The sequence below is a fragment of the Musa acuminata genome, chromosome BXJ1-4, assembly GCF_036884655.1.
Source record: "Musa acuminata AAA Group cultivar baxijiao chromosome BXJ1-4, Cavendish_Baxijiao_AAA, whole genome shotgun sequence".
NCBI lineage: Eukaryota > Viridiplantae > Streptophyta > Magnoliopsida > Zingiberales > Musaceae > Musa > Musa acuminata.
Genome location: NC_088330.1, coordinates 6,352,255 through 6,363,414, shown reverse-complemented (window position 1 = coordinate 6,363,414; position 11,160 = coordinate 6,352,255). Strand labels below are relative to the sequence as shown.

At 42.0% G+C, this 11,160-nt stretch overlaps 2 protein-coding genes across 2 annotated transcripts; one reads left to right on the top strand and one right to left on the bottom strand.

Annotated features, from left to right (window-relative positions):
- Positions 1-1,708: 1,708 nt before the first annotated feature.
- Positions 1,709-3,985, bottom strand: LOC103980891 (mannan endo-1,4-beta-mannosidase 1). Its single transcript, XM_009397415.3, has 5 exons — positions 3,267-3,985; positions 2,979-3,173; positions 2,748-2,870; positions 2,451-2,653; positions 1,709-2,347 (listed from the first exon to the last, which is right to left on the bottom strand). The coding sequence occupies exons 1-5, from the start codon at positions 3,582-3,584 to the stop codon at positions 1,888-1,890; spliced, it is 1,299 nt and encodes a 432-aa protein (XP_009395690.2). The 5' UTR covers positions 3,585-3,985; the 3' UTR covers positions 1,709-1,887.
- A 4,359-nt stretch (positions 3,986-8,344) lies between these two features.
- LOC135672370 (protein RADIALIS-like 3) lies at positions 8,345-10,424 on the top strand. The gene is made up of 2 exons (XM_065180833.1): positions 8,345-8,929; positions 9,819-10,424. The coding sequence occupies exons 1-2, from the start codon at positions 8,710-8,712 to the stop codon at positions 9,821-9,823; spliced, it is 225 nt and encodes a 74-aa protein (XP_065036905.1). The 5' UTR covers positions 8,345-8,709; the 3' UTR covers positions 9,824-10,424.
- Positions 10,425-11,160: the final 736 nt, after the last annotated feature.

Sequence of the window (11,160 nt, the reverse complement as noted above, 5' to 3'; positions counted from 1 at the left end):
GCGAACCAGGATATCAATCATGATGGATTTACTCGACCACCCTGATTACCTCAACACACGTATTTGTGGTGTATAAGTATACACATGACTATAAGTATACACATGACTACTTTGTTTCCGACTACCATATATATATATATATATATATATATATATATATATATATATATATATGATCAATTTTGATGGTAAATTTTATGTTAAGAAACTGATCGAACCTAATCTAAAATTGACGACACTCAATTAGAGTTTATGCCTTAGTCTCAATTGACAAAATGATTTACAAATGGCTTTGACCAACTACAACGCATCGAATGAATGGATCATACGATTCCACCCAACCAAGATTAGGTCAAGTCATCCTTCTTCTCTATTAAGATATCTTACTAAAGAAGATTGTACTTTATAAGACCCGAAAATCATTATTGCTTGCTATTGACCCTAATAAATAGAATAGTGATAATGTTATTTAGTCCTATATTGATTGAGAAGTATATAAACTAACGACTCATAAGTTTATCGGGTCTTTCTTATTTTTAAAAGTATTTTTTAGAGCTAATATGCTTTGAAAGAACAAAATTGTGTAGAGCAAAGGATAACATCCATTTATCATCGTCAAGGTTACTCGTTGTGTATATATTCTAAATTTTACTAACATGAAAAGGTAAAAATAATTTTAAAGAGCATGATAATTCCTACTATGGTCATCATTTGAAATCCAAGTGTCATCCACAAAAGAATGATTCTTAATATTCCTACTATATCTCTTTTAATATTGCTTCCATCTTCTTTAAAACAATAGGAGTATAATTTAGTTTGTATAAATGTTCTAGAGAGAGATTATCTTATCGTGTAAAAATATATCTCGGATATAATGACTCTTTGGAAGATGTTTTAGACTTTTATGAGGCACAATCAACGTAAAGACATAAATAATGTATCGATCACCTATAAATTCAAGAAAATGTTTTAATGAATTCAGACAACAAAAAAATCCATATCGAAATTTAATCTTTGCTCTTGTCGTCTTTCAGCTAGTTTTAGTTTGAAAAATCATCTAAAAACTATTTTATGAAGAATAGGAAAATGCATGCACATACATACCCTAAACCTCTCTTCTCTGAGGAGAGAAATTAATTTAAAAGATTGGGATTATAGGAGTGCCTAATTTATTTTTTTTGTTTCCATATTTTTTATGATTTGACTTGAAAAAAAATTTAAAGAAACAAAATTCACATACTTGCATATTTGGTCATTTAAGTTTGTGTGTTAAAATTTTAAATTACATAAATAAGAGTCAAGCTAATAATATGGAAAAATAATACGTCCATATCCGAGTGCTATATTAGTGCTAATTCATATCAAATCAGACACTTAGTCAATGCAACATCGATAATTCATATAACTCCTTCACATTTGAGTAAAATTTAATCTCATAATGAAATAATTACCCATTAAGTATAAGTAACTATATATCCCATTAATAAAAGATTCTAAGGTACGCTCATTTAACCCCAAAAAAAACATCGATCTTAGTTTTACATGTCAAATGATCAAACCCTGACTTTTACATGATTCCGATCTTACGACGAAGACAATCTAAAATGAGTTTAAGTCTATCATATGGATGGACGATGCAAATAACCAAATCTAACTTTAATACTAATTAATATTAATTGGACATCAATCCAACCCCAAACATCATATATAATCCGATCGATCGGAATTTTTTTTTTGAAATATATATAATCATTTAAATATCACACCAAAATATATTTATTGTTAACAATATAATCGTTTAAACAACGATAAGGTGCTTTCCTCTCCTGGATGAAATAAGATCATCTCGAGGAGACGTATAAGACTGGTGCAGGCATGGCTTAATCATCAGTTTCCTGCATCAGCTGCCTTGCTTGCACGTCTCTGTCGCTCCTCCTCCCTCATGGCCTTGGCCTTGTTGAGCTTCGCAACGTTTCGCTGCCTGGCGTACCACTTGCCCAGGTAACGGAGCTGGCGAGACTGCAGGGCTATGATTCTGGCCGTCGAGCTCCCCTCGCTCAGAACGATCTCGTAGCCGTCCCCGTACGAGCCCATGCCTTCGCTCAGCAGCTGCCAGAAGAAGCCGCCCGCGGCCGAACCACCGCTTCTGGCCGACCAATATATCTTGGAGTACACGGTCTTGAACAGCGCGTCCCTCTGACCGACGCTGAATCCGGGATCCTTGGACGACTTGCCGAACTCGGTGACGAGCAGCGGCTTCCGGAGCGCGTCGCGGGCGTCCCGGATGTGCACGTCGATCCAGTTGCTCAAGAAAGCCAGCTGCGATTGATCGTTGGAGGCGGACAACCTGCGGACGACACAGAAGGTGTTTGTTCTCGATCTGTTCTTGGTGATGATGAACTTGAAAACAGGGTCGATGTGCAGGATTCTTCTGATGGCATTATCGTTACCATTGATCTGGGTAGACATGGATGGTGGCAAAATCGATGTTGGGAATTCGATTGTTGGCGATGAAATCGGTTCCCACTTGCAGCAACCTGGGATTGAATTGCTTCTGAGGTGATGATGCCCCATAGAACCCTTCTAAACCGGCTTCCAACAAGTGATTGCTGTCTATGGACTTCACATACGCAGCCATCTCTGCAATCCATCGCTACACGAGAACCAGAGCAAGAGTAATTATCTTGAGCTAAAGTTAATGCTCGTGCTTAACAGCAATCCAGAATACAATTTGTTTGTTTGCTTGCCTGAACACTGTTTCCTGACCAATCCGATTGGCATCTGGGCTCGTTCATAAGCTCCCAAGCAAAGATTGTTGGGTCGTCCTTGTAAGCAACTCCAGTGATGGAGTTGACTCTTGTGAGAACAGTCTAAACGACATTCAAGTACAGAATCAAGCTCATAGTTCTGTCTCTACATATATGAAATGATGGAGGAAAGGACTCTTGAAGTTTCGAAAAGGTTTGTCTTCTTCTTACCTTGACATGATTCTTGTAGAAACCTCCGACGACAGGATTTGTGAAGAATTCGTCATCTGATGCGATGTACTGCCCCTGATTTCTTGCCCATTGGACATACTGCTTCTTCCCTCCAAAGGTGTCGTAGTTGTTTGCCAAGCTTAAGATGAGCCTAATACCATATCTTCTGGCCTCGGAAACCACAAAATCCAACCCCTTGAGTAGATGAAGTACATGTTATATCTCTGGTTGTCGAAGGATGATTGAAGAAAGAACAAGAGCAAGAGAAGGCAATGGATGATTTGATACCATGAAAGTTTGTCCATTGTAGTGGCCTGGGGAGTACTGCAAAGCATTGCCCCCTCCATCACTGAAAGCCCAAGTTCTGGCCACAAGGAGGCCATGGCTGGAGGCCTCTCTGAAGGCAGAGGAGACCTTGCCTCTCTGAGATGGATCTGAGGCCAGAGTCATGAGCCAGTAGGCATTGAATCCATTCGCAAAGAAGGGGTTCCCATCGAGAACAAAGTTCAGACCCCTGGTCCTGATGAAACCCCCAGCCGCCTCAACATGGTGTTGCGGACTCAACAAAAGCAGACAAAGAACAGCCAAGAGGCTCACTCCCTTCATCACCCTCCTCTTCCTTCTTCCACCACTCGAGAAAGGGCGTCTCAGACGGAATGCCGGAGGAGGAAAGCTTCGGTATGTGGATAAATGGTGTCTTCTCCCTCTTCATGCATGTGAGGGTGGCCTACCACTCTACCAGCACCGCTGAAGTTACCTTGAAACAAGGAACATGATGAGGGTTACTGTGAGAGCATATGCAATTGCATGACAGGCAATTATTTACCGCTTGCTGGATTCGCATCTGGAAACAAAAGCCACAGACACATCGCAGGTGGGGCGGCAAACACGTTGCTTGTCTTCCGAGTGAAGAACTCTGTGAGGATTGACTGCAGGATCCTGATCTGAGCACGGATTCGTGGGTAAGTGTCAGGAAAGACTGTGCCAGCTTGAGACGATTGGCCAAAGAAATATCCTTCACGAAGGGAGAGATCAAGAACGAGAAAGAGTCTAATCAATCCATCCCCTTAATCAAGAACAAAACAAGATGCCTGCAGTCATGGGTCTTGTTTGTCCACAAGCTTGACTCTCTCTCTCTCTTGTGGTCCTCTTCATGGCTTGACAGGAATTAGCAATCACGTAAAACTTGCTTTCTCTCTGTTGTAGTTTGATGCTCACTGATTCTACAGGGTTAAGTGGTTTTTGTTTCTTTGCTTTGAAGGTAGGGTTTGAATTATCTTTTTCTTTTTCTTTCTGCTTTTTACGTAACAAGAAGGGCAAAAGCCTCGTTCTGTGAGCAAAGAAAATGATTCTTTGCTTCATACGGCTCCTTTCTTGGGATGTGGGCTTTACAATAGCCAGAATTCTGTTTTAATTTTTTATACGGAGAACTCTGTTTTAAGGGTGGGTAAATTCTTAATTCTATTCAAATTAATTGAGAGATTTACATTTTTTTGGAGGGAGGATAGAGTAAGACATTTTGCATGCTCTCAAGGGTTGAGAGAAGAATCTAAGGGTATTCTCTAGTAGATTCTAGAGAGGGTTGAGAGAACAATTTTTGGATTTACGTGAGAAGATGTATAAGGGATTATGTTTAAGTAGAGATAACTCAAAAGTCATCGTTTTTCGAAGAATTTGATTTGTGATTCTTATATAATGTTTTTTTTTTTTTTAACGTAGGTGACGAACCACGTTAATTTTATATCGACTATATGGTATTTTCTTGATCATTAATTTTATGTCTCTGTTCTTGGAATCAAATGTCATTCATCAAACAAGGGTTGACCACAATGCCAACTGGTGAAACTATATATACAATGCCAATGAATTTGAAATCTGAGATGCTCTTAATACCTCGAATATGGTGACACACATGGATTTTAAAGGATACGTACCGACACGAATCATGTCCCCGAAATTGACTTTGGAGAATAAAAAGAAAGAAAAAAACAAAAGGAATATTCCGTTTCCTCCGAAACGAGCCGTGTACGCACCGCCACGACACTATTATTAACCCGTTTTGGACCGCATAAGCCAATCGGCTCCAAATCAGAGCACACTTCTCACTTGCCATCCCACCGCGTTCGCTCTCGGATCATCGTACGACAGTGCATGTGCGCGCACATGCCCCGCGGGCGCTGTCATGTACTTTGAGCCGATAAGATTAAGCGGGTGACGATAGAACAGTGCACAAAGAAACTTCATCTCATATCGGAGTAGCCAGATATATGGCGTTGGAGTCATCTGTTGTTTCCCTCCTTCCTTAAATCATTGATAACACAACAAAAGCTATGGGGGCCAAACAGCTCATTCATGGCACACATCGTGAACCTGTACCACTAAGTTTTGGATGAGTACGCGGTGCACCTAACGCTCATCCATGCACGCTCGCGTCCCTGTCGTTGCCTACTTCAAATTTAAGACGTAGGCCCATTGTGATTGGAACGGATTCAGGCACAAAAACTAGATATATGATTCGAATCATTGAAATTTACCTTTGGATAAAGTAGAATTATTCGAAATATGTTTGGGAAGGTGTAAATTCCCGAGCACTTGATGTGCGTGAAGTGAGGGATTCATGTCATGGTGGTGTGGTGGCGTCATGCAATGGTGGCGCAGATTGCGGAGCCGACGACACTCGGTGGCTGAAGGCCTTCTTCAGCTACTGCAGCGAGCTTGTTCGTTCGATTTGATTGGTGTCGGTGAAATAGTGGTGTCTGTTTCAGATCATTGGTCCTCCACAATCAAAGCATTAATTGAAGTACACAAGGTAGAACTATGTTTTGGCATTTGAAATGGTGAAGTTTGCTCGTTCGGCCTCAACACATATCATGAAATAATATTTTGCGGGATAGGTCGTCGGTCCAATCTCCACCAGCCAACTGTAGCATTGACCTTCTAATGCTGTAGAGCGAGAGGGGGGAGCTTTTGAGATGAATGCCATCACATCCTTATTTTTGATGGTGCAGAGACTTGGAGAGACGAGAGACTTCTTGGGCACATCCTTCTTTCTCTCGATGTCTTTGCCTTGGTCATGATGAATTTACAGAGCAGGAGAAGATAGCTTTTGGAGTTGGAGCTACCGGTTACTTTTTAATGGAGAGGAAAGGTTCAATCCTTGAGGAGTTGGGTTTACACTGTAGTTTTCCTTGCCAATGAAGCATTGAACAGATGTTGCTCGTATATGTGCTGTGTTCAGCCATGGTGACATATGCCAGGTGTACAGTGGCCTCGGTAGTAAAGGAAGATGATGATGAAGCCTCCACGATACTGCTACTCTTTTTCCTTCATTTTTGGGAAAAGTCTTCGCAGTACTACTGGTTTCATTATCCTCAATTTAAATTTCATTCGATCGATCCAGAATTTATGGGTTATGTTGATCATCATACTAAGACAACGCAGCCTCATACAATCAGCTCACTTTGTCATCTCCAGCTTTGATATCATTATATCAGTGCTTCTTATTCTTACATATCAATTTCTCTGATCTATGTGGAAATGGAGGCTAAAATCTACATTGTTGTAATTTCTGAAGATTGCATCTGCAATTGCTTTCATGCACCTATCATTAAGCTAGGAACATTCTGCCCACTGAAATCATGCATGCAGTATCTTGATTGCCAGAGGAAGTCTCTCTTACCTCGGTTCTCTGTTCACTTGCTTGTGTCATCAGTTATCTTGGAGATGCATTGAATCTTACAACAGGCTGGCTAAATTTATTCCACTCACAGAGAAATCAAGATAGCATCTTGAATGACTAGATATCAGAAAAGGGACCATAGTGGCGCTGATACGTACTCGTAGAGTGGAAATGGAAGCAATCCAACCACTGGATTGTGGAGGTGGACATGAGATGATAAGGATTCTGATCACAATCAGCACTCCTTTGCAGTGCAGATTACCAAGAAAGTTGCTCTGAACTTTAAACGAGCAAATTGCTGCAACATGACGGTTCTTCTCATGGATCTTGGACTTCCACATCTCAGAGACAAGCAGAACTTTAGGTATTTGGCACAGATCATGGTAGGCTCGACCACTTCATTCCCGAGTCATAGGAGGAGAAACACTCCTTTTGCTCTAGTTTCGATGTCCCAGGGGACCCTGTTTGCACTGCATGAGAAACCGCATGAACGTATCAGCGCCATGCCACTGCTAAACTAGCTGTGTAATATTGTGACTTGTCTGATGAGAAGAGCATCTGCAGTATACCCTCGTCATGCTGCTTCTTAGCCCTGGGAATCTTCTGTGGTGCCTCTCCTGTGTTTTTAATTGGTCTGCAACTTGACAGAAGCACTCTCTCGGATCTTAGACAATGTCGAACAGGTAAGGTGCATGGCATCAACTTGCAGTCGGCCAGGATCAACATGGTCCTAACTCCACTCCTGTGGCAACTTGCTAAAAGTTATGTTGAGGAATCTTGGCATGTGGACGATGAACCAAAGCAGTTTTCATCTCAAAAGATACCCTAAGATATTTAACAGTGGAAACAAATCTGCTTCGAACTCTTACTATTGTGTTTTCCTGCTCTTACACCATTGGAGGAAGACAACACCTCAGATTATACATGATGTCATCGCCATATGTTATCATAGTTGCCAGAAAGCTAGGAAGATCAATAATACTCTATCGATCTTTATGGACGAAAAAAGTCGAGATCAGATCTGTAAGTTCTCCACAATACAAACAGATTTTGATGAGAGAGTTGGTATGTAAAACAAAGCATATTGGTCACTCCGCCAAAAAAAAGGAATCATTTTATGACCTGAGATCTTAATCTCGTTCCTTTCCATTTCCAATCTATCTCCCAAGATTCGCTACTGAACTTGAACCGATAGATAATTTGATATCACCTTGGCAAGCTTTCAGAAAGATCAAGAACAGCCACCTGATCAGCAGTTGTATGACATGCATGCCATGGAACGCTTGCGAGCTCCTCATCTTTCTAAAGCATCTTGGTAGAGACAGCGAACACAGAGGGGAATCCAGTGGAGAAGGGAATCTCTTCGCGGTAAAATAAAGGCTTGCAGGCCACATGACCTCGTCCCTTGGCGCGGGAACGAGGGAGGCAGATAAGGTCGATTAGATACAGCAGAGCGCCGAGGCCTTCTCTAAACGGAAAGCAACAGTTGGGTATCATTCAGTTCCCTGTTCTTTTTGTACAGTAGCATCTTTATTGTGATCTTATTCTTATCACAGATCACGAACATGAAGAGGCACAGATGCAGATGCTGTACTGTCCTTTCTCATGAAAAGAACCAAAAGTTTATGATAATAACAGCCTCTGTTTCCATCCTAATTAGGCAGTCTTGTGGTGAACTCCATGCAATTTGCATTCAGTATGTCAAGATGATTACAGAGAAAGAAAGAGGAGAGAACTGTGGGAAGGAAGAAAGCTAAGAGACAGAAGAAAAGAACATATCCTTTCTACTCCAAAGAAGTGGGTTGTGATTCTCCCACTTCCCTGCACACAACTTTATGTATTCTTTTCACGGTCTTTGTGGCTGTGAGAGGTCCGAGGCATCCATTATCGTGCCCTTCCTAGTCCTTAAAAAGGAGACCCAACGTAACCTCACATGCAAAGCCTACTCCCTTCCGGCTCATAAGAAGCACCGCCCGGGCAGATGCCTTCCCCATAGGGATCAGCTCGAGCAAGAGCTCAGACAGAGTCTCCACTCCCCCCCCACTCCCTGAGATGGCATCGGGTTGGACCGCGAAGGAGAACAAGACGTTCGAACGGGCCCTCGCGGTGTACGACAAGGACACCCCCGACCGCTGGCACAATATCGCCCGGGCCGTCGGCGGGAAGACGGCGGAGGAAGTGAAGCGCCACTACGATCTGCTCGTGGAGGACATTCGCCGCATCGAGGCTGGCCAAATGCCGTACGTCCATTACAAGTCCCCCGGCAGCAGAGGTATACATATAGATAAATTGCCATCAAACTGTTCCTTTGAGATTTCTGTGCTCAGCCATTGCACTCTACTAGCGCCTCCTTGTTTAATCTGGCCAAACAGTTCCAAAAATATCCGAGTTCCTACTCTGCAGAGCTTAGTCTTGCATGAAACAACAGGTTGTTCCCCTTGGCTTTGTTCATAATTTGTATCTTCCACGAGAGAGAGAGAGAGAGAGAAGGTTTGGGTAGAACTGTTGCTTTTGGTTAGCTAAAAGGCCTATCCCAATTGCCTAGATTGGAATACTGAGATATCTAAATGACACAGGAAATGCATGTGTACTATCCACTGTCTTCTAATGCTTTGGCACTTCGTCAACTCCAGCGAAGTCACATGAGATGCAATAAAAAACACTGGTCCTTTTGCATATGAACCCCAAAACTCCAGCAGTATTCCTTCAGCAAACTCCATTTAATGGTCTCAGGTGTTTGGAGATTCTTTTTCTTTTGTTATTATTTTTTAGAGTGTGGATGGATCAGTACTGAACTTTCACCCATATGGATAGTTAGAGAAATAACAATGCATATATATATAAAAGATTTTTATTGTGCAAGGAGGACAACTAATACCTGAAATAATGCAGAATACTATGTTAGTATGAAATATTTGGCCTAGTACTCACTAGAGAAGAAAAAGAAGTCTTGCTCTACTGGCTTCTATAATATGCTTCTTTTAGGTTCACCTTCATGAGAGCACTTTAACATTTCATTTAGGGTGTCTATCCTACCAGAAGAGCCACAGCCACATTCTTCTGCTGCCTACAAATGTTTGGTGGAAGATATTAAGCAACCTCAACCTCCTAATCATCTGAATCTTCCCTTTTTCATCACATCTTTTTTGCTGTTTTTTCAGGTTGAAGTATTTGGAGCTTAATTGGAGCACAAACTAGCATGCAGTAGCTTTGTCTATGTGAAGCAATATGGCCATTTCTCTTCTCTGGGCATCAGTTATTAGAATGTTATTCGACTATATGAAGACCAAATCTCTCTGAACTCAGTATCAGTTTCTCTTATTTAGTTTTCTTTCTCCCTTCTATCATGTACTCTATAGAGACATCGTACTCTTTAAAGGCTACCGTTATTATAGGCATAAGAGGTATGCTTGCTTTGTAATATTTGGCTTATATAACCATACCGAGTTACATTATATGCATACCCGAGTGATCTGCAGGGGCACCTAATGAGGTTCCACAGCATCAAAATTTGTCTATTTGATGATAAATTACCATTAATTTGAAGGTAAAAGAAATGCTAAAACGAATATGCACAGAGCAGTGAAGACAAGTTTCCGATGTTGCAAGTATGGAGGAGACAAGCGTTTGATGAAATAGACCACAACCCAATGGCTCGAGCTTGGTAAGCCCCATCGTTACCAAGACAAGTTTTGCTGGATCCTGCTCTCACTTTTCTGCAAGTCAAGATCTCCGGATCTGAGACGGCGATTTCAAGAACTAGCGGAGCAATCCGCCTTTTCGGTAAAGAAAGGTAACTTAATCTTAATTTGCTCGACTATACTGAATTAACTGGCACTGTGTTCTTGGCTCGTTTAGGCACAAATGATCAGCCAACAGACACCAACGTCGTTCAAGCTTCACTGCTTCTTCACAAAGGATGAGACGAGGCAAACCTCAATGCGTACAAGACTTGACTTGGTTCTGATGTCTGGTAAAAGTCAAGAGGGATGGGTGATTTATGACCAGTCTTCTTCCCGTCCAAGAAGGTTCATCGCATTGGCATGAGATGCCGGCAAGCCCTCGCCCCAAGGATGAACAAATCTTGAAAAGGAACAACACAAAAGAAAGTGACTCGACGAGCGGAGTTTACAATGTGGAGGTCAAGTCATGAGCTCCTACCGGCGCAAGAAAACTTAATATATGTGGATGAAGCAGACCCTGCACAATCCGAGCAGGAACTGACACGCAGTGCAGTCAACAGGAGCCATGAACTCTACTCGGAGAAGTTAGATGAAGCCTGCTCATTTTACTGGAGAGACACTGTGTGCATTTATTAACCGTCTTGAACTAGACTAGGAGATGTGGCAGAGGGGGGGTGGGGAGAGGACACAGGAGGCCAGAAGAACCCTAATTTTCCCGGAGGGCGATCAGTAGCATGAGCTGCAGGGAGGTACCCTGCAAGGAAAGAGCCAGCTAAACTTACCGAGACCAGGAGAGGAGGAATCAAAGAGAGTCTTTTAC